This window comes from Aedes albopictus, chromosome 1 (assembly GCF_035046485.1).
Source record: "Aedes albopictus strain Foshan chromosome 1, AalbF5, whole genome shotgun sequence".
In the NCBI taxonomy this organism is placed as follows: Eukaryota; Metazoa; Arthropoda; class Insecta; order Diptera; family Culicidae; genus Aedes; species Aedes albopictus.
Window position 1 is genome coordinate 5788514 of NC_085136.1, and position 24339 is coordinate 5812852.

The 24339-nt window shown below is 41.6% G+C and overlaps 2 protein-coding genes across 2 annotated transcripts in view; both read right to left on the minus strand.

Moving 5' to 3' along the window:
• Positions 1-24339, minus strand: part of LOC109405351 (solute carrier family 53 member 1-like) — a 553430-nt gene that overhangs the window by 485184 nt on the left and 43907 nt on the right. The gene's annotated exons all lie outside the window — the stretch shown is intronic.
• LOC115255632 (solute carrier family 53 member 1) overlaps positions 1750-24339 on the minus strand; it is a 66525-nt gene continuing 43935 nt past the window's right edge. The window contains exons 3-8 of the mRNA XM_029853722.2: positions 14707-15599; positions 14364-14647; positions 14102-14296; positions 3206-3375; positions 2852-3141; positions 1750-2791 (exon numbers count right to left, since the gene is read on the minus strand). Of these exons, the coding sequence (XP_029709582.1) occupies positions 2668-2791; positions 2852-3141; positions 3206-3375; positions 14102-14296; positions 14364-14647; positions 14707-15599 (1956 nt within the window). The 3' untranslated portion in view covers positions 1750-2667. The remainder of the gene's footprint in view (positions 2792-2851; positions 3142-3205; positions 3376-14101; positions 14297-14363; positions 14648-14706; positions 15600-24339) is intronic.

Here is a 24339-nt window from a genome sequence, read left to right on the forward strand (position 1 = left end):
CTGTCTACATTTTTCATAGGTTCATAGGTTCATCCTTTCCCATCACTCAGCAGTCGCAAGGACGTGACCAGGACAGTCAGAGACAAGTCCCAAATCTTTGTGCTTTGGTTCGGACGGGAAGAAGGCAACCCTCATAATAGAGGTCTAGGACTGTACCACCTACGAATTTGTGTGACTCGCTTAACTTAATGCTAATGCTTTTTTGCCATGATTATTTGGTTATTGAAATGTTTCATGAAATTGCGAATGAAATAATCAAAGATTGTCTTGGTGATTGCGACGTTTAATCAGTTTAATTAGCTTACACTGTTGAGTGAATCCCCTAATTGTATTTATTTTATGTAATATTAAACATTTCTTTGTTAGAGCAGGAGGATGTTCATTGAAAGACTGTTATTGCAGCTACCACCTAAATTTGGGGGAATTAACGCTTTTGTAGGCGGTGGATTGCGTCTGATACTTGGAAACTCGTTTAATTAAATTTATTACTGAATTAGAACTATCTTTGGCATATGGACGTTATGAAAGGTCTTCTTATATACGTTCGCTCTTTAAGACTGGAACACATATCATAAGTTTAACTCAATCGGTGCAAATTTATGCTATGGGCTCCAGGCTTTAGTCTAACGGGTGTCATCATTGCCAGGACAATGGTCAAGCACGCTGTAATGTTACTTTTGTACCTCATAACCCACTAAATGCAACTACATTAGTGGTCTAATAACACTTAGCGCGCTTAGGCACGGTTCCATCATGCCGCTTATAGTGTTGCCACATATAATGCTTAGTCTGCTAAACCCAGTTATCTGGCCAGTGGGGCATGGGAGCCTAAGCTTCAATCATTAATGCAATTAAACATTACTCGATTTACGACATGATTGATCCAAATATTAGATAATTGTTCGATCTGTGATCTTAAAATGTAGCCCTGAATGTAGCATAAAATATACAAGCTTCTAGTCCAAATGCATAAATATAGTTCAGATTCACTGTTTTTCAGAATTTTCTCAAGCAATCAGTAACAAAAGTAAAAAGCAGAAATAGATCAAATCATGCCAAAATAAATAAATAAATAAAAACAATTCCCAAACAATAGAATCTAATGTGTAATTAAATCACTGCTCAAAGAACAATATGAAAACATAAGAATCTTGTGTATCACAATAGAAAACAATTCCCAAACCATTGAATCAAATGTGGAATCAGTAATAAAATTACTACTCAAAACAATACGTTTACCGTGCAATTCACTTTTTGGAACAATTCGAAAACATAAGAATCTTCTGTTTCACAATAGAAAACCATCCCCAAACCATTGAATCTAATGTAAGATCACAGTTCAAAACAGACAGTTCTTGGCATATTTAACAGTTCAAAACAATACAAATACATAAAAATCTACGGTATATTTGATTCATTTACATTAGAATCTTCTGTTTTGCGAAAAAACTTGTATGGAAAAAAGCCCTTTTTTGTATTGTTACGATACTTAACAACCTATACAATTCAATGTGAAATGCTCATTCACATTTGATTCTATTGTTAGAAACATTTGATTCTATTGTTTTTCTACTGTTATTTTTACATTGAATTCTATTGTGAGAGTAAGGTTTTCAATGGTACTGTTACATTAGAATCCTATGTTTTTCTATTGTATTTTTTATCCGGGGAATGTAATGTTGTGGAAATGCATGTGATATATATTGTACAATGGTCTTTTATCGGAATAAGTAACATTCATACGCACTGTTGTAGTAAAAATAGTTCGTATATTTATTGGAATGAAATCACAAATTTGTTCCACTTCAGGCGATTTTAGCACATTCAAACGAGTATCTTTCTTTTAAACGATCTGTGTTATTTGGGAAGCAATTCAATCAACTACTGAAAGGATCTAGTGCACATTGAACATATGTTTTTTTTCTTCGAATTCGGTGGTTTTCTCTCGTGGGATTCTAATTTGAATCAAATGTAGTGAAATGCACCAGACTTGTAACTAAACTTTTCCTGGACATAATACAAAATCATCACATTTGTAAAATAAGCTAAAACTGTTACCTTTTTTTTATTTGAAGCGTGGATAAAACTAACTGTAACAGGGTGTTAAGTAATACTGCCACAAACTAAATCGATATGACGATGAGCTTTCCACTGCGCACTGTTCGCTGAATATGGCTTTTTTTTAAAACGTGTTCTGTTCACTATCTAGCAAAAATCAACCTGTTTTCCGAATTTGCTTTCACTTTCATGGTTAACCCTACGTTATTGCATCGTTTCCATCTCGATCAGTTTATTCTTCTTCTCTTACGAAAGGATAAAATGGAAGTACATAAATTTCTTCATAAGGCATAACTTTCGTTTCTTACACTAAAAGCCTAAACGTGAATGTTCCTTAAAAAAATATGGTCAACAACAAACGCACACTCTCACACACATTCGGTTTATGCTTTCTAGCAAGCGATAATCTCAAAGTCTGCTCTACGCTTGAGGAATGTGGGAATCGGGGGCTCTTCTAGGTCATCCTACCACGGCTAAGTGGATCCTACGCAGTTGAGGAGGGGTCTCGGTCTCGTACACTACCTAATGTGGATAAAACAGAATATTTTGGCTACGACGGGTAAGTACAGCTTTGTACATTTTCTCCTAAAAATTGAGCAGCTTGGCCTCTCAGAGCTTTTTGGTGCTGTTCACGTCCACGGCGAGGTCCTGCAGGGACCCCTTGAACGCTGGTAGCAGTGGCTTTTTGTCTTCTTTGGTCTTTTTGTGCTTGGCTCGGTTGTGTTTGGTGTCCCTACGGTTGACGACAATAAGATAAATGATCGAATCGAGAGAATTTCCCCAACAAACTCACCTATTGATGACACCATCTTCGTCGTCCATCATCTTGAGGATGATGATTTGATCGTTCGAGTCGATCGGTGCAATGGAAATGTCCCGAACGGCACGGAACTTACCGCAGTTGTTGAGATGTTCGTTCTCCAGACGGAAAAAGTTCCACACAAACCGACGGAATACCTCCAGGGGAGCCAGAACCGACGTCATCAGATCACCGGAAACAATTTTGTTCTCCGTCAATGCGTACGATATGCCCCACACGAACCGGAGAAACAGGTCCTCGATGATGGCAAAGTAGTAGAAGAACTACGAGAGAATAGAGGGTGTTACAATGATAGAACTAGTAGGAGAAATACAGCGAATATCTTACAGGAGTTGAGTAAACGATTTCCTCTCGGAGGAAGGTATTTTCTCCGGCATTCTTATCGAACAAGCCCCAATCCATTTTGATGTCCCAGGTGTAAGCGTACACGGACGATACGATCTGGCTCAGCAGCCACAGCCACAGGTATGGATTATCGTACGCGTCTTCGTATTTGGCTGTGAATGAGGATTGTTTGAAATTAGGGTTTTTATGGTCTTGCAACGTAGATAGGCATTAGTTTTCTGGTCACCATTTTTGGACCCTAGACTTCTTCCACATACCAAATATATCCATACTGCATGGCTTTAGAGCCTGGAAATACCTGAAACAGCCGCCATCTTGAACTTGGAGCCGCCATCTTTGATACTAGACCTCCATAATGGATATTTTGTTCGTAAGTTTTGGACTCCGAACCGGACATTTGCATCATATCAAATATATAAATATTTCATGATTTTGGAACCTTTGACAGCCGCCATGTTGAATTTTCTGATGCCATATTGGATATTCTGGTCGCCATTTTTGGAATCTAGACTTCCCTTTACCAAATATACCCATATTGTATGGTTCTAGGGTCTAAAACACCATTAAATAGCCGCCATCAGGAATTTAAGGCCGCCATGTTGGATTGTGGGCCGCCATATTGAAAATTCTGGTCGCCATTTTTGGACTTCGGACATCTTCCCCATACCAAATATACCCATATTGCATGGCTTTAGAGCCCAAAACACCATTAAAAAGCCGCACTCTTGAATTAGGAGCATCTATCTTGGGTTTTATACCGACATCTTGGATATTCTGGTCGCCGCCACTTTAGGACTCCAGGCATCTTCTCTATACCAAATATACCCATATTCAAGGTTTAAGCACCTAAAACACCATTAAAGAGTCGTCATCATGAATTTGAAGGCGCCATCTTGGATTTTATATCACCATCTTGGATATTCTGTTCATCCTTTTGTGGACTCCAGACATCTTGACCATACTAAATATAACCATATTGCATAGTTTTAGAGCCTAAAACACCATTCAGCAGCCGCCATTTTGAATTTGGAACCATTCCATGAATTTTAGACCGCCATCTTGAATATTCTGGTCGCCATTTTTGGACTCCAGACATCTTCCTCATACCAAACATACCCATATTGCATGGTTTTAGAGCCTAGAACACCATTCAATAGCCGCCATCTTGAATTTAGAACCGCCATATTGGATTTTAAACCGCCAGCTTAGATATTTTGGTTGAAATTTTTGGACTCCGGACATCTTCTCCACATCAAATATACTCATATTCCTTTGCATGGTTTGAGAGCCTAAAACACCATACAACAGCCACCAACTTGGATTTTAGACCGCCATCTTAGATTTTATTTATTTATTTATTTATTTATTTATTTATTTATTGTCGTCAATCAAACGTAGACCAATTTCAATACATTTCATGCTTAATATCTATTTATACATATTTTATATTTATAATTGTTATTAGCTCAGTTTTTATCATTAAAGGCCACATCTTTCTGCTATTTTATTTAGCTTCTACGATTTCGAATGTTTTGAAAATGTTTCTTTAACTGCGTTCTAGTCATATTTAGGTCAATCATTTCACAATGCCGATTATAAGTGTACATCATTTGATTTAACGGTCCATATTTTGCATAATCAGCATGATGACGTTCCGCTGAAAACAAATTTCTCTCACGTAGATGCCGACTGGGAGCATAAAAATTTAATTTGGACAATAATTCAGGTGAATCAATACGCTGTGAGACAATATCAGTAACAAACGATACCATAGCGTAGACCACCATCTTGGATATTTTGGTCGTCAATTTTCGACTCCAGACTCTTCCCCATACCAAATATACCCATATTGCATAGTTTTAGAGCCTAAAACACCATTAAATAGACGCCATCTTGAATTTCAGACCGCCATCTTGGATATTCTGGTCGAAATTTTTGGACTCCGGACATCTTCCCCAAATCAAATATACTCATAGTGCATGTTTTTTGAACCTAAAACACCATTCAACAGCCGCCATATTGAATTTGATGGCGCCATTTTGGATTTAACATCGCCATCTTGGATATTTTGGTCGTATTTTTGGACGCCAGACCAGTGGCGATTCTCTAACCTCAAATCTACCTGTTCAACAAATGTAAATTCTTGATTTTTTTGATCAAATTAGCTTTCAATTAGTAGAAAACGACGAGAATAGCTATCCTCAATCATTTCCGATATGATTTTGATCTCAAATTCTCTGTTATTGCAAGTTTTAGGGTCGTTGAACAGGAAAAAAGTGAGGTTACGAGACGCCACTGCACCAGACATCTTCCCCATACCAAATATACCCATTTTGCATGGTTTAAGAGCCTAAAACACCCTTAAACAACCACCATCTTGAATTTGGAGCCGCCATCTTGGATTTTATACCGCCATCTTGAATATTTTGGTCGTATTTTTTACTCTGGACATCTTCCCCATACCAAATATATCCATATTACATGGTTTTAGAGCCTATAACACCATTAAACAGCCGCCATCTGGAATATTAGGCTGCCATCTTGAATTTTGGGCCGACATCGCGGAATTTGTGATCTCCAGTGTTGATTTCCGCACACAATTCGTCAACCATACTGAAGGTTTCAAAAATCACCGCAGTTTGATGTGTCGCATGATGGGACTAGCGATGTTGGTCCGGATCACTGGGTTCTACCGATGCTGGTCCGGATCACTGAAATGCCCATAACTCCGGAACGCCTTGACCGATCTGGACCATTTTTAATAGCAAACAATGCGGTAAAATTCCGGTTCGATTCGAGCTATAATCCGAAAAATCGCCCAATGGGAAGTACCTTAAAAGTGAGTGAACTTATTTTGCGCACAGACATACAAACATACACACATACAGACATCAGCTCAAATCATCGAACTGAGTTGATTGGTATATGCGACTTGATCCTCCGAGCCTTTTTTTTTTTTTTTTTTCAAAAAATCGTTTTTTTGAGTGAACATATAGCCTTTCCAGTACACTTAGTGTACGAGAAAGGTAAACATGAAGGATTTTAGAGGAAGATTGTGGAAGCAATTCCGGACGAAATCCCGTGAGGAAGCTCAGATAGAATTCCCTGAAGACAAATTCCGGAAAACTCCCAGAAATAACCTCTAATGGTATCCCGTAAGAAGTAAGAGAGTTCCATCAAAACTTCCTACAGGAGTTCCTCCTGGGATCCATCCTGGGATTTCTTCAAGGATCCCTCCTGAAATGCCTTCAGGGATTACCCCAGAAATTCATTCAGTAATTTCTACAGTTCCTGCAAGGATTCTGTTGTAAAACCGTATCTCAGTAACCCATGGTTATGCTGATTATGAATTAAGTCAAATTATTTTCAGTTTTGTTCTAACCTTAGTACGAGAAAGTCATCATTATTGCGCAGGATTCTCCCAGAATCCTGAGCAGGATTCTCCCAGAATCCTGAGCAGGATTCTCCCAGAATCCTGAGCAGGATTCTCCCAGAATCCTGAGCAGGATTCTCCCAGAATCCTGAGCAGGATTCTCCCAGAATCCTGAGCAGGATTCTCCCAGAATCCTGAGCAGGATTCTCCCAGAATCCTGAGCAGGATTCTCCCAGAATCCTGAGCAGGATTCTCCCAGAATCCTGAGCAGGATTCTCCCAGAATCCTGAGCAGGATTCTCCCAGAATCCTGAGCAGGATTCTCCCAGAATCCTGAGCAGGATTCTCCCAGAATCCTGAGCAGGATTCTCCCAGAATCCTGAGCAGGATTCTCCCAGAATCCTGAGCAGGATTCTCCCAGAATCCTGAGCAGGATTCTCCCAGAATCCTGAGCAGGATTCTCCCAGAATCCTGAGCAGGATTCTCCCAGAATCCTGAGCAGGATTCTCCCAGAATCCTGAGCAGGATTCTCCCAGAATCCTGAGCAGGATTCTCCCAGAATCCTGAGCAGGATTCTCCCAGAATCCTGAGCAGGATTCTCCCAGAATCCTGAGCAGGATTCTCCCAGAATCCTGAGCAGGATTCTTCCAGAATCCTGAGCAGGATTCTTCCAGAATCCTGAGCAGGATTCTTCCAGAATCCTGAGCAGGATTCTTCCAGAATCCTGAGCAGGATTCTTCCAGAATCCTGAGCAGGATTCTTCCAGAATCCTGAGCAGGATTCTTCCAGAATCCTGAGCAGGATTCTTCCAGAATCCTGAGCAGGATTCTTCCAGAATCCTGAGCAGGATTCTTCCAGAATCCTGAGCAGGATTCTTCCAGAATCCTGAGCAGGATTCTTCCAGAATCCTGAGCAGGATTCTTCCAGAATCCTGAGCAGGATTCTCCCAGAATCCTGAGCAGGATTCTCCCAGAATCCTGAGCAGGATTCTCCCAGAATCCTGAGCAGGATTCTCCCAGAATCCTGAGCAGGATTCTCCCAGAATCCTGAGCAGGATTCTCCCAGAATCCTGAGCAGGATTCTCCCAGAATCCTGAGCAGGATTCTCCCAGAATCCTGAGCAGGATTCTCCCAGAATCCTGAGCAAGATTCTCCCAGAATCCTGAGCAGGATTCTCCCAGAATCCTGAGCAGGATTCTCCCAGAATCCTGAGCAGGATTCTCCCAGAATCCTGAGCAGGATTCTCCCAGAATCCTGAGCAGGATTCTCCCAGAATCCTGAGCAGAATTCTCCCAGAATCCTGAGCAGGATTCTCCCAGAATCCTGAGCAGGATTCTCCCAGAATCCTGAGCAGGATTCTCCCAGAATCCTGAGCAGGATTCTCCCAGAACCCTGAGCAGGATTCTCCAAGAGTCCTGAGCAGGATTCTCCCAGAATCCTGAGCAGGATTCTCCCAGAATCCTGAGCAGGATTCTCCCAGAATCCTGAGCAGGATTCTCCCAGAATCCTGAGCAGGATTCTCCCAGAATCCTGAGCAGGATTCTCCCAGAATCCTGAGCAGGATTCTCCCAGAATCCTGAGCAGGATTCTCCCAGAATCCTGAGCAGGATTCTCCCAGAATCCTGAGCAGAATTCTCCCAGAATCCTGAGCAGGATTCTCCCAGAATCCTGAGCAGGATTCTCCCAGAATCCTGAGCAGGATTCTCCCAGAATCCTGAGCAGGATTCTCCCAGAATCCTGAGCAGGATTCTCCCAGAATCCTGAGCAGGATTCTCCCAGAATCCTGAGCAGGATTCTCCCAGAACCCTAAGCAGGATTCTCCAAGAGTCCTGAGCAGGATTCTCCCAGAATCCTGAGCAGGATTCTCCCAGAATCCTGAGCAGGATTCTCCCAGAATCCTGAGCAGGATTCTCCCAGAATCCTGAGCAGGATTCTCCCAGAATCCTGAGCAGGATTCTCCCAGAATCCTGAGCAGGATTCTCCCAGAATCCTGAGCAGGATTCTCCCAGAATCCTGAGCAGGATTCTCCCAGAATCCTGAGCAGGATTCTCCCAGAATCCTGAGCAGGATTCTCCCAGAATCCTGAGCAGGATTCTCCCAGAACCCTGAGCAGGATTCTCCCAGAACCCTGAGCAGGATTCTCCCAGGACCCTGAGCAGGATTCTCCCAGAACCCTGAGCAGGATTCTCCAGAACCCTGAGCAGGATTCTCCAGAACCCTGAGCAGGATTCTCCCAGAATCCTGAGCAGGATTCTCCCAGAATCCTGAGCAGGATTCTCCCAGAATCCTGAGCAGGATTCTCCCAGAATCCTGAGCAGGATTCTCCCAGAATCCTGAGCAGGATTCTCCCAGAATCCTGAGCAGGATTCTCTCAGAATCCTGAGGATTATCCCAGAATCCTGAGCAGGACTCTCCCAGAATCCTGAGCAGGACTCTCCCAGAATCCTGAGCTCTCCCAGAATCCTGAGCAGGATTCTCCCAGAATCCTGAGCAGGATTCTCCCAGAATCCTGAGCAGGATTCTCGCAGAATCCTGAGCAGGATTCTCCCAGAATCCTGAGCAGGATTCTCCCAGAATCCTGAGCAGGATTCTCCCAGAATCCTGAGCAGGATTCTCCCAGAATCCTGAGCAGGATTCTCCCAGAATCCTGAGCAGGATTCTCCCAGAATCCTGAGCAGGATTCTCCCAGAATCCTGAGCAGGATTCTCCCAGAATCCTGAGCAGGATTCTCCCAGAATCCTGAGCAGGATTCTCTCAGAATCCTGAGCAGGATTCTCTCAGAATTCTGAGGATTATCCCAGAATCCTGACCAGGATTCTCTCAGATTCCTGAGCAGGATTCTCCCAGAATCCTGAGCAGGATTCTCCCAGAATCCTGAGCAGGATTCTCCCAGAATCCTGAGCAGGATTCTCCCAGAATCCTGAGCAGGATTCTCCCAGAATCCTGAGCAGGATTCTCCCAGAATCCTGAGCAGGATTCTCCCAGAATCCTGAGCAGGATTCTCCCAGAATCCTGAGCAGGATTCTCCCAGAATCCTGAGCAGGATTCTCCCAGAATCCTGAGCAGGATTCTCCCAGAATCCTGAGCAGGATTCTCCCAGAATCCTGAGCAGGATTCTCCCAGAATCCTGAGCAGGATTCTCCCAGAATCCTGAGCAGGATTCTCCCAGAATCCTGAGCAGGATTCTCCCAGAATCCTGAGCAGGATTCTCCCAGAATCCTGAGCAGGATTCTCCCAGAATCCTGAGCAGGATTCTCCCAGAATCCTGAGCAGGATTCTCCCAGAATCCTGAGCAGGATTCTCCCAGAATCCTGAGCAGGATTCTCTCAGAATCCTGAGCAGGATTCTCTCAGAATTCTGAGGATTATCCCAGAATCCTGACCCGGATTCTCTCAGATTCCTGAGCAGGATTCTCCCAGAATCCTGAGCAGGATTCTCCCAGAATCCTGAGCAGGATTCTCCCAGAATCCTGAGCAGGATTCTCCCAGAATCCTGAGCAGGATTCTCCCAGAATCCTGAGCAGGATTCTCCCAGAATCCTGAGCAGGATTCTCCCAGAATCCTGAGCAGGATTCTCCCAGAATCCTGAGCAGGATTCTCCCAGAATCCTGAGCAGGATTCTCCCAGAATCCTGAGCAGGATTCTCCCAGAATCCTGAGCAGGATTCTCCCAGAATCCTGAGCAGGATTCTCCCAGAATCCTGAGCAGGATTCTCCCAGAATCCTGAGCAGGATTCTCCCAGAATCCTGAGCAGGATTCTCCCAGAATCCTGAGCAGGATTCTCCCAGAATCCTGAGCAGGATTCTCTCAGAATCCTGAGCAGGATTCTCTCAGAATTCTGAGGATTATCCCAGAATCCTGACCAGGATTCTCTCAGATTCCTGACCAGGATTCTCTCAGATTCCTGAGCAGGATTCTCCCAGAATCCTGAGCAGGATTTTCCCAGAATCCTGAGCAGGATTCTCCCAGATTCCTGAGCAGGATTCTCCCAGAATCCTGAGCAGGATTCTCCCAGAATCCTGAGCAGGATTCTCCCAGAATCCTGAGCAGGATTCTCCCAGAATCCTGAGCAGGATTCTCCCAGAATCCTGAGCAGGATTCTCCCAGAATCCTGAGCAGGATTCTCCCAGAATCCTGAGCAGGATTCTCCCAGAATCCTGAGCAGGATTCTCCCAGAATCCTGAGCAGGATTCTCCCAGAATCCTGAGCAGGATTCTCCCAGAATCCTGAGCAGGATTCTCCCAGAATCCTGAGCAGGATTCTCCCAGAATCCTGAGCAGGATTCTCCCAGAATCCTGAGCAAGATTCTCCCAGAATCCTGAGCAGGATTCTCCCAGAATCCTGAGCAGGATTCTCCCAGAATCCTGAGCAGGATTCTCCCAGAATCCTGAGCAGGATTCTCCCAGAATCCTGAGCAGGATTCTCCCAGAATCCTGAGCAGGATTCTCCCAGAATCCTGAGCAGGATTCTCCCAGAATCCTGAGCAGGATTCTCCCAGAATCCTGAGCAGGATTCTCCCAGAATCCTGAGCAGGATTCTCCCAGAATCCTGAGCAGGATTCTCCCAGAATCCTGAGCAGGATTCTCCCAGAACCAGTGCTGCAAGGCGGAGCGGTGAAGCCTGTGAAGCCGAGTACATGGCGTAAGCTGCGGCAGTACAAGGGGCTTCATGGTGACATGGACTGGTGTCGCAGTTTGGTATGAAGCAACCGATAGACCTCAGCTGTGACAATCAGCGCACCATCTGTATTGCCCAAGAACGGCGGTTACACTCCAAGATCGAAGCACATCGTCATTCGTCACCACTAAACCCGAGACACACTGGATCGAAGGATAATAAACATCAACTATGTTAACACTGAAGATCAAGAAGCTGACGGATTAACAAAAGCTTCAACGAATCAAGCTGGAGGTGGAGCGAAATCGAGAAGCCATGGGAATCGCATAACTGGAACTATGCTAGTTAAGAATTATGTCAAATAAATTTTCACTTCTGTTGCAACCTTATTACGAGCAAGTCATCATTATTGCGTACTCGAATGGATTCCTCCAAGAATCTTCCAGAAACATCTCCTGGAGTTCCTTCTGGGATCTCTCCCGAAATTCTTTCGAAGATTACTCTTGGAATTCCCTCGGGTGGCCTCATGGAGATTTTTCAGATCTTTCAGGAGTTCTTTCAGAGATTTCCCTAGGAGTTCCTTCAGGTATCCCTATAGAAGTTTCTCCAGAAATGAATCCAGGGGTTCCTTCGAGGATTCCTGCCGTACAGCATAGCAGTTTTTTTCAGGGATTGCTCCAGAAGTGCCTTCAGTGATCTCCCACTAGTTCCAGGAGGATTCAGGAATGCCTCCAGGTGTTTCATCAGGGATTCCTTCAGAAGTTCTTTTAGCTATTCCAACAGGAGTTACCTAAGGAATTACTTTAACGATTTTTGCAGAAGGATTCAGAGATGCCGCCTGGAGATCCATCAGAAATATCTTCGGAAGTTCCTTCAGAAATTCCTACAGGAAATCCTTCAGAAAATAGTCTAGTAGTTCCTCCTGGGTTTCCTGCTGAAGTTCCTTTAGGAATTCCCGCAGATGTTCCTACAGGGATTAGTCCAGGAGTTCCTTCAGAGATTCCTCCAGAAGTTTCAGGGATTCGTGAAGGTTGATGATTCTTCAGAGATTCCTCTAGAAGTTCTTTCAGAGATTTCTTCAGAAGTTCTTTCAGAGATCTATCCAGAATATCTTCTAGAGATTCTTACAGGAGGATCCAAGGATTTCTCCAGGAGAACTTACGGGTTCCCCCGGAAGTCTATGCAGGGATAAGTCCGGGAATTCCTTCTTAAACTCTTCGAGAAGTTCCTTACAGGATTCCTCGAGAAGTTTCTTTAGGGATTCTTCCAAAAGTTTAAGGGATCGCTCCTGAATTTATTTCGGAAATTTTTCCAGGAGGGTTCACGGATGCCTCTCGGAGTTGCATCAGATATTATTGCAGAAATTCTTTCAGGAATTACTACAGGAATTTATCTAAGGATTCTCCCAGGAGTTCCTTAGGACTATGATCAGGCATGTCTCCAAGATGTTATTGAAGGATCTCTAATGAAGCTCCTATAAGAATTCCTCCAGGATTTCCATCTGGAATTCTTCCAGGTGTGCAAAACTGCGTAAGGGTTTCGGGTGAAACCCGGTCAATCTATGTGCTTTGCGGAGGACATGGACATTCACCAGAACATTTGAAACGGTGGCGGAGCTGTACACCCGCCTAAAAGGAGAAGCAGCAAAGGTCGGACAGATAAGGAATAGCAAAATGGAAGAATTATTCGACAGATTGCTTAACGGGCACGAACACTATGTCTTGTAATCTCGAGTCACTACCCGAACATCAAATATCAGGGACCCCACAGCACTCCATTACGATCGCGCTTGAGGACTCACAAAAGAACCGCCAGCCTGAAAGATTGAAGAAGTGCGGAACTGGAGCGGACCTGGTGTGGTGATTAAAACACGTAACTACCAGGCCGAGGACCTGGGATCGAATCCCACCCCCGACAAACTCGCAAATATGTGAGTTCTTCTTTCGGAACTAAAAATTGGGTCCCGAGATGAACTAGCCCAGGGCTAAAAATCTCGTTCTACAGATAAAAAAGTGCGGAATTTCAACACGTTTCATACTCACCAACAAAGAGTTGAAGGATAAGTGGAAAAGGGGCAAAGCAAGAAGGACAGCAGGCAATTTGGTCCCATCAACACACAGTTCAACTCTAATACCTAGACTGCCGTTATAAGCATATCTGTACCATGTTCAAAAATGTGCAACTGAGAAAACTGCGATTAAAGTTGATAACATATTTTTCTAATTGATCAACGAATACAGTACCCCAACGGCACACGCAGCCGTATTTCTATTAAAATGGATTATATCTGAATGATTCCACTTCAGAAGTTGTCTTTTTTAACGCGAAAAAAACATTTCATTTTTGAATAAATAGTTCCCAGCGGGACAGTTATGCTGTGAAACACAACGCAAATTTGAAATTTCCACGCATACTTTTCGCAGTTTTTGACTGTATTTCTTTTAGTGGGACAGATATGCTTGGAAATGCAACAATGGGACAATATGACTTGGTATTTATTTTCGAAATTTCAGAACAAACTAAGGACTTTTACAAGTTTACATAAAAATGCACATACAATTATGCAGATAGGAGGAAACAAGTGAAAAATGCTGAAAATCAACATGGGACAGATATGCTTAGAACGGCAGTAGAGACAATGGAAATTCGCGGCAAAATTTCTTAAATTTCGCGGGCTACTATTGTGAATTTTGCGGTCTCATTACTTGTTCCTTCACACTTCTACATTAAAATTTTAACGTAAAATTCGGGGTGTCTATTTCACCTCGGATGACCATTATTCGCCAAATCCCCCTAAGTAACATACTATTAAAAAAAAGTAACTTTAGAACTGTAAAAGAAACATCCCATTGTCTTCCATCAAGCCAGTGATAATCTCAACAGATACTCACATGCATGGAAACTCCTCAGCGTCGCAAAGATCACCACCAGGAAGGTCGTCGAGTACTTCCCCGCGTTGACCAGATGGGGGAAGGCTTCCCTCGAGTCGCGGTAACGCCTCAAACACTGCGCAAAACGGAACCACGCCGGCAGACAGTTCACGATCGGTCGAATGATATAGTTCTGCTCCATGCATTGGCTGGTATCTGCGGAATAATGGAATAGATTAACATTATATCACGAATTTCCCATAAAATCCACCGCGAAACTCACTTCCCGCGTCCAGCCAGTTCCCATTCGTCACGTAGAAACAGGTCAGGAACTGGAAGTCCAGCAGTGCCGTCACCAGACTGTTCAGCTGATCGGCCAGCCAGAAATCGGCGAAGCTCACGTGGAAGAAGGGTGCTGCCACCATGCGGCCGATGGTTTTCAACAGCCAGAACCGGGCCTCGTACCGGAACACCTTGAACGGGTTGATCAGGAATACGATCATCACGACGGTTAGCGCCAGCGGATTCACGTACGGTGGTATGCTCAGACTGGCACTGTACAGGAAGCTGGATGCGGAAGGAAATACAATTATTGGAACCCTTCACGCGACCCCAAAACCCCTTACCTCAGTAAACTCAAGGTCCAAACAACGCCCAAGATGGCTGCCATCTCCATCAGATGCTGCTCGGACAGATGATTGCGAGGATCCAGCTCGAAGATCAGCACGTGGTTCACACCGGACGATCGCCATCCGTAGATGTTGACGCCGAGCAAAAACACAAACTCGATCACCAGCAGGGGCCCCCGATACAGCCGGAAGGCGATCTTGAGGTTCTCCCCGGAGCTTTCGTGGAATATCGCAGACAGCATCACAGCAATGAACAGCACCACAAAGCTTCCGCTGAACAGACCGACCTTGAAGGTGGTCCAGGGGCTTTGCTGCTCTCCGAGCGGAGGCACCCGCAGTCGCTTCATGGCCTTCTGACGATCGCCACTTTCCAGCTGCGTCGTAACCGTCGTTTCCGTATCATTAATCAGCTTATCGATGTCCTTGTTGGTGAAGAAGTGGCTCGTTTCAACTTGCTCCTTCTGCCACCGGGCCCCGTTGTCCGATCGTAACAGTTTGTCATGCTTTTTGAGAATTTTCCGAAACCCCGTATGATTGAGGTTCTGGTAGTTCTGCAGCAGGATCAAGCTCAGGTAGAACTCGCTGAAGGCCAACTTCAGTTCCTGCGCTTTCCGATACGGAAGGTTGATGCGCTTCAGCGTGTGGCTCTTGGATTTGGCCTTCTGCTGGTTTTCGAGCATGGTGCGGAGCTGAGCACTGAGGGCGGCATACTTTCGAGTGGCCTCGGCCAGCTTTTCCGAGTAGAAGGTGTTGATCTTTTTCAGCTCCTCGTCACAGTAGTGATAGAAGTTTTCGTCAAAGTTGGCAAAGTGCCGCTTGATGATGTCCTCTTCGACGCTGTCCAGGGCCGGGGCCTCTTCCACGGCTGTGTACAGCATCGCCTTCATTTCCTGTATCAATGGCGATGGGATAGAAAACAGAGACACTGATTAGGGGTTGTTAGGAATCAAGTACTCTATGGTAAGTGGGAACAAACTGGTTTCACCCTTTCCATTCCAAGAGTTTGAACGACTATTTTTATGCCAAGAAAGCGTTTCCGGAAAAAACTGCTTGGACTTCCTTGGAGAAATATCTGGAGGAATCACAGGAAAAAATTCTGGAGATCCTAGCAGATATTTCTGGAGTAATTCTCAAAGGACATTCTGGGGGAAGCCTTGAACAAATCTTTGGAACCCCAAGAGAAATTCTTAGATGAAGTATTGGATAATTGGACAGGCGGAATTTCTGGAGGAGATCCAGGAGGGATTCCCGTAAGAATCTACGCAGAAGTTTCTCGAAAAATCTTAGCAGAAATTCCTGGAGAAATATCCTAAGGAATTCGCAACATAAATCCCTAGAGGAATCCCTGCAGAAACCACACAAGTAAAGAAGAGAGGATACCTTAAGGAATTTTAAGAGAAACATTTGGAGGATAAACTTGATAAATTTTGGAGAAATATCTTGGGAAATCACAAGAAAAAAAATCTGGATAAATCTCAGCAGCCATTCCTGGAGGGATTCTAAGAGTAGAAATCTTTGGAGAAATCCCTAGAAGAATCGTAGAGTGAAATATTTTAAGAATACTAGCAGGCATTTCTAAAGGTCACAGTTGGAATTTCTGGAAGAATAACCGGAATAATCCAAAATGAAAAAAATAATGAATCTTTGGAATTTTTTGGATAATTCCTGCATAAATTTCTGGAGATATTCCAAAGAAGAATATTTGGAGGAATGCAAACATACAGTATCGGACAATAAAAATGCACCAAAGCCGTTTTCCCATACAAACTAGTCAACTTTGGATTGCCATATCTCAGTTATGTCTCAACCGATTATTTCCATTTTTCTGTGACGAACTACAAAACATTTCAATTTTCAAAAACTATTGAAAAAGTTCAGTGATAACTATTGATACAAAAGTTACAGATAGGTTGAATTTTGACAATAAAAATGCACCAAGACAAAAAATTATGTAGCCGAAAATGCTGAACTCAAATCACTATGATGTCTTCGACAAATATGTTTCTTGTGTGATGACCAATAAAATTGCTGAAGACACCATAGCTATCTGCCTTCAGCATTTTAGGCTACACAATTTTTTGTCTTGGTGCATTTTTATTGTCGAAATTCAACCTATCTGTAACTTTCGTATCAATAGTTATCACTGAACTTTTTCAATAGTTTTTAAAAATTGAAATGTTTTGTAGTTCGTCACAGAAAAATGAAAACAATCGGTTGAGACATAACTGAGATATGGCAATCCAAACCTCAATAAATGACCTCAGGCATTTCTGGAGGAATTTCTAGAGAAATCTCACGATGAATTCTAAGAGGAATCTCTGCAGAAATTAGTGGAAGAATTCTTAGAGGAATCCTTGAAAAACTTCAGACCAGTGCTGAAAATGTCATTTCAACAAATCTAAATTTAACCACATCCAGCGCATTTTAGAAGCTCAACCTAAGAACGTGGTATATGAAAAAAAAAAATAATAAACGTCACGGAGTACCTGCAAAAAAAGCTAATGATATAAATATTCATAAAAGAACGGATTTTCCGTGACTTTCTTGTAGAACTCCTGAGATTTCTCAAGGAAAGCAGCTGGAATTCTTCCAATTCAAGCTGGGATTGCTACAGGAGTCCCAGCAAGAACTCTTGAAGAAATCTTAGCAGAAACTCCTAACGGAATTTCTGAAAGCATTTCTGGATTAATCCCAAGAAAAAAAAATGTGGAATCCTCTGTCGAACGAAAAAAAAAAAGATCCTGAAGGAATCATAGGAAAAAATCTTAGAAGAATTACAGCAGAAATTTCTGGTGGAATCCTGGGATACCTTCTGGAATTCGTCCAGAAATTTCTCCTGTGATATTTCAGGAAAATATTTTAAAGAATTGCTTCAGGAAATCCTCCAGTAGGAATTCTTCAACATATCTTAAGAGGATTTTCCGCAAGAATACTAAAAGAATACTGGGAGAAACCCAAATAAATTTTCTGAAGGGATCCCAGAAAAAAATCTCTGGACGTCTTTCTGGAGAAGTCCCTGGATTTTTTTCTCTCTTGTTGGTGAAATTAAGCCACTGCGTTCAATAAGCTGAACTTACGGCATCAAGTCCCTGGATGAATCACAGCACAACATTTTGGAGGAATCTTAGCTGTAATTGCTTGAAGAATCCCAGCAAGAATTCCTGAAGGAATACGAGGATTCTTTAAGGAGATGGTCCTTCGATTTCTTTAGAAAATCTTGCAAAGATTCCTCTAGGCAAACCTCTTCGAAGTTTTTCAAGAATACTTGTTGAAATTCCTGCTAGGATATCATTCCAAGATTACCCTTTACTGGCATTTACCACATTTTACTTATATGTCGTAAACATACTGAAAACTTGTAAATAGAAGGCACAGAATGTTGCTAATTGACAAATTAAGAGATGAATTTGTAAAATCGTCTCGTCTCGTCATCAAAACAATTCGTACTAGTTGATGGGCACAAACGCGAGTGTGTTGAGAATTAGCATCTAAGCCGAAGGTGTGGGCGCGGATTCAGTTTGGATTTCTATTTCGCAGAATCATTATCTGTTCTGTGCCTTAGTTGGTTAAAGCGCCGGTCTAGCGACTACGGAGTCGTGGGTTCGAATCCCACCAGAACCCGAAGGTTTTTTTCACAAATTCATCTCTCAGTTTATCAATTCGCACACGGCTACCCAAGTAACATTTTTTGTCGAATAGACTAGAAGAAGTTCTAAGATCCTTCGTAAGACCAAAATAAAAGGCATTACGTTTTAGGACGATTGACGGTTCTCAAAACCTTTTTAAGACTAATTGGTCATCAAAATGTTACTTAGATAGATACCATACGTAACTCATTAGGTGAATTGGTTATAAATTGTCTTGTTTAGTTACAGTTGAAAAGTGCCCAAAACACAAGCTCTGCCGGAATGGTTTCTTCTTCCTATGATTAGTTTTAAAGCGAGCTTTGAAGGCTTTAGATGGAAGGGAATGGCAAAAGCTGATCTCAAGAAGAAAGATTTGAGTTGTGTAAGAATAAAGGGTTTTTGAAAGGGAATACGGATGCACTCAAAGGGCATAGTTTCAGGAAGTTTAAAACGGCAAGGAAAAAGGGAAACGGGGATAAGAGAGAGCCTGGAAAAGGGTAAAGGAACAGCGCAAGTAGATTTAAAAGGGTGTATAATCTATGAAAACTGACCTTAAAACAAGGCGAAACTGGAAGCATTTCCTCACTTTTTGGTTTTTGATTTTTTATTAAATAACGATGCAATATTTTCAAAATCGGTTTTCGTACACATGTAGAGTATGGATCAGGGTATCTTCTGAATTTTTGTTGTTGTGGAAAATGTTTTTCGTTTTTGCAGAAACCATTTTTGAACAAAATTTCACAAAAAAATGGTTTCTGCAAAAATGGAAAACATTTTCCACCACAAAAAAAAATTCAGAAGATTCCTTGATCCATACTCTACTATGTACGAAAACCGATTTTGAAAATATTGCTTCGTTATTTAATGAAAAATCAACAACCAAAAAGTGAGGAAATGCTTCCAGTTTCGCCTTAAGGGACTGTTCATAAACCACGAGTCTACGCTCCACACAAATTTTAAAATTTTTGTATGGACAAAAGTCTACGAGGGGGGAGGGGGGATCTGAGATGGCCAAATTTTGGTCTACGTGGTTTATGAACAGCCCCTTAAAACCCTTGGAGGAACTGTAGTAGAAATTCCAGGAATAACTCCTTCGAGAGGAATCCCGAGAAAAACTCTAACAGAAATTTCGCGACAACATCTGCGGTATATCATAAAGAGAAACTCTTGTGAAGATCTCAGGATGATTCTTGGTAGAAACCCACCCGGATAAAAACTAACCACAGCGTGTTTGGTGAAAACCATTCCTGCACCATACAGCGTACCAGCTACAATAAAGTGTATTGTAATGGAATGGTTCGCTAAAAGCTGTGCACATTCTAGCTACTATACATTTACATCCGATCTTTATGTATCAATATATTAAACTGTTTTTCTTACGTTTTATCCATTCACTTTTCTGAAATATTATTTTCCGTGCATTTCTAATTATTTATTCAGTTTTAGATTTTTTCCGTGCTTTGTTTTGTTGATGTTTATGACTTTTTTTTTATACAAAAGAAAGGAAAGAGAAAAAAATGAAGATGTTGAAACATCTATTTAAATCCAATAAAATGTTTAAATAAGTCGTAAACCAGGTGTCCTAAGGACTGCAGATCCAAGAGATATGGCGGGTTAGGTATGTAGAGTGCGATGAGAGGAATACGAATGTAGGTCAACTCGGAAAGACGCAGGTCAGATTACCGTAAATCAGTGGATGAGTTCAACACTATTCTTTATGTATTTGCATTTACAAGAGTTTTCTCCCCTTCTCTCATGTGAACTTGCCTTCGGCCACAACCAAATCAAATGCAATTGACTAAATTTATCTTTGACGTAGAGCCATCTTCAACATATTGACTGGACTGGACACTGAAACGACTTCTAATATAGGTTCGTCTGTGGATTCGCTTTTTAACCGAACTTATATTTGAATCGAACTAGATTAGATTAGATTAGATTAGACTAGAACTTATATTTGAATCGAACTTGGCAGTTTTCTCATGAGTTGTTATGTATTTCAAGCTTTAGTCAAACTGGAGCCTCAATATTGCAATAACGGTTTAGGACAAACGTCTTGAAATCCCGTTTCAACATTGCATCGAAACTTCAGAAACACAAATCTCAAGAAGCAAGCTTCAAACAACAATGTATTTCATTATTCTGTTCTTGCTCACTTGTAATTAGCTTAAAATAAAAAGCTCAGGTGCACTGGTTTTGTTTACGAAGAGATTCGTGCCCTCGAAATCGTGAGTAGGTGCCAAAGTCGGCCATTGTGGCGGCCATTTTGGGATTCTAACAAGTCTGTCCTTAAGCACGCTGTAATGATACTTATGTACCTTGTCACTCACTTCATGCAACTACATTAGTGTTCTAACAACACTTAGCGCGCTCGGCATAGTTCCATCATGCCGCTCTAAGTGTTGCCACAAATAATGCTTAGTTTGCAGTTTGCGATTATCTGGCTGGTGGGGATGGGAGTCTAAGCTTCAACTGTTAATGCAATCAGAAACTACTCAGACTTATACGAGGGCGATCCTATATATGAAGGGTTGTCCAACGCTCTGGAGAATTCCCAAAGCGCATTCTAATAATGTTGAACTTGATAGGTTCTAGTCCGCACTATCAAAGATAGTTCTATTTAGCATTATTTTCAGGTTAGTTTGGCTAGAAAGCTAAGGATGCCATTCACAGGATGAACATGACAAGATAATATAACATTACATGTTTTATGTAATGTAAAACAATACAACATAACAAAAGACAACCATTCCAAAACCATTTGATTAAATGTATAGCCAGTAGTAAAACTACAATTAAAAACAATATATTTACGGTATATTTTATTGTTTGAACCCATACATGTACCATACAATGTACGGTATATTAAAACTCACGTATCAGTATTTAGAACAATTCATTCACAATAAAATGTACGGTTTTGCAAAAATATATCGTCCCCTTAATGCTAGAACTAGATAACTGGTTTTGCTAAATCGCGAGCAATTTGTTTACACCTGATCGTCCACCACAATAAACAAAAGTTTGTCGATTGAAACTACAAAAACACATGATTCTTCTTTTAAAACCAACAAAGTGTTTGTTTTATAGCAGAATATGTTTTACCAGCCATTTTTACCCGTAAATCCCGAAACGAGTTACCTAGTTCTAGCATTAAGGGGGCGATATATGGCGAAAACTTGTTTTTTTGTATTGTTACGATACTTAACAACCTGCTATTGTATAAATCTTATTAACAATTCACTGTATGGTGTCCACATTACATCTTATTGTTTTTGTATGTTTATTTTTACAGTGGTGTCTATTGTAAAATATGGTTCTAAATAATACTGTTACAATTCAACGTTCGGTTTTTCTACTGTATTTTTTATTCGGGCACGGAAACTTTGGGAGAAATACTGGGAAATCCTCTAGAAATTCTGTATGAAGATATGAAGATTCTGAAAGAAGAATCCCGGAAAAAAACCTCTGGAGGAATCACAGCCGAAATGCTTAGATGGGTTTCAGACGGAATTCATTAATAATTCTTGGAAAAATATCAAAAGGGATTTTTAAACAAATCCCGAGAACTCTGCACAAACCACACGAGTAATTTCTGGATGAATTTCATGACGAACTTTCTAGAGAAATTCCAAAAGAAATTCCTGGAGAAATCACAAGAGGTTCCTCCTCTTCTTGGCGTAACGTCCTCACTGGGACAAAGCCTGCTTCTCAGCTTAGTGTTCTATGAGCACTTCCACAGTTATTAACTGAGAGCTTCCTCTGCCAATGTCCATTTTGCATGTGTATATCGTGTGGCATGCACGAAGATACTCTATGCCCAAGGAAGTCAAGGAAATTTCCTTTACGAAAAGATCCTGGACCGACCGGGAATCGAACCCGTCACCCTCAGCATGGTCATGCTGAATACCCGTGCACTGGAACAAACCTTTAATAAATTCCTAGATAAATCTTAGAAGAAATTCCTGAAGGAATCCAAAGAGAAATTCGGTGTGGACAAGCTACGAGAATTTTCAGAGAAATCACTTACAGGAAGGTATACCTATCGTATTACAAATTTATGGAGCAATTCTATCGGGATGAATCCTTGAAGAAGTCCCTAGTAAATTCTAGAGGAACACTAGCAGGCATTCCTGGTAAAATACTAAGAGAAATTTCTGGAGGAATCACAGGAGAAGTTTCTGGAGATATTCCAGGAAGAATTTCTGGAGAGATGCAAATCTCAGAAGAAATCTCACCGAGGCATTTCTACAGAAATATCACAATGAATTCCTAGATAAATCAGTAGCAAGGTTGCAACCATTCATTTGCAAAAATTTACATTCATTTGCTATTATCTCAGTTCAGAAGCATGCTATCGAAAAACAATGTATGGATGAATTGAACCTTGTAGTTTTATCTGAAAGTTTGCCGAATAACATTGGGGTCGCACACGCATACCAAAGTCGTGAGCGAGCTGTGAAGGCAACTCTCCACGCGGTGAATATAAATTTCATTCACGCTGTGGAAAGTTGCCTTCACAGCTCACTCACGACTTTGGAATGCGTGTGCGACCCCAATGTTATTCGGCAAACTTTCAGATAAAACTACAAGGTTAAATTCATCCATACATTGTTTTTCGATAGCATGCTTCCGAACTGAGATAATAGCAAATGAATGTAATTTTTTGCAAATGAATGGTTGCAACCTTGATCAGTAGAATAATTTCTGAATGAATTCCAAGAAGAATTCACGGGGGAAACCATTGGAGATATCACTGGACGAATCACAGGAGGAGTTTCTGGAGAAACCTTAGCATGTATTCCCGAACAAGTCCCTAGAGAAATTCTTGGAAGGGCTCCAGGATTTCTCCAGGAATACTGGCTAGCATCTTAATCTAGAAACTTTTGCTATATTCTTCCAAGAATAGCTGAAGGAACTTCTACACCAATGCTCAAGGAATTCCTTCAAAATTTGATTTCGAGGTTTACTTCTGTAATTTCTTTCGTTTTTTTTTTCTCAAGATTCTTGTTGAAATTCCTTCTTTGATTTCTCCAGGAATGCTGCTGGAATTACTTCAATCCAAGCTGGAATTTCTTGACAAGTCCCAGCAAGAACTTTTGAAGGAATATTAACAAAAACTTCTAAGAAATTTGCGAAAGCAATTCAGGGATAATCCCAAGAAAGAAACACATTCTTGGAAACATACTTAGAGGAATTACAACAGAACTTTTTCAAGAAATCCCGGGATACCGCCTGGAATTCATCCACGAATTCCTTCTGTGATTCCTCCAGGAGTTTCTCTTCAAGGATCCTTCCAAGAATTCTAAAACACATCTTAAGAGATTACTAAGAGGATTTTTTGGAAGAACCCCAAATGAGAAATTCCCTGAAAAAAAAAACTCTCAGATGAACTTTCTGGAAAAGTCGCAGCAGTAGTTTCAGAAGAAATTTACTGAGATATTGCTGGAAGACTCTTTGTGGGGGAATTGTCAGGGAATTCTTTGTTAAAATAAACTTGATGGAATCACATTCCAGAAAACAAATATTTCGGGGAAATATAGTAGAAATTTTTGGAGGAATCCTTCAGCAACTCTTCCAGTAGATTTTTTTTAAAGAGGATTTTCTTGCAATAATACTTAGTGGAAAATTCGGAAGAATCTCAAATAAAATTTCTGAAGGAATCCCTGAAAAAAGAAATCTATGCAGAACTTTTCTGGTTCAATCGTAGCAGGTATTTCTGAAAAAAATCCTGAAAATATTGTCTTAGCAAAAAAATACAAAAGAATTCTAGCAAGGCTTCCTGAAGGAATTCCAGCAGAGTATAAGCACTAGACTTGGTCCCCTGCATACAAATTACATTTTTATCACTTGAAGTTGTGATCATCAAAAGTATCTGAAGCAAACGATTCTGCGGCTGACAGATCTCATCGCAACCCTGCAGCCGCAAATTTTAACTCTCCAGTAGGGTAACGCCAATCAAGTTGGAAGCAAGAATATCATCGAGTCACTCTCTAAGGACTGT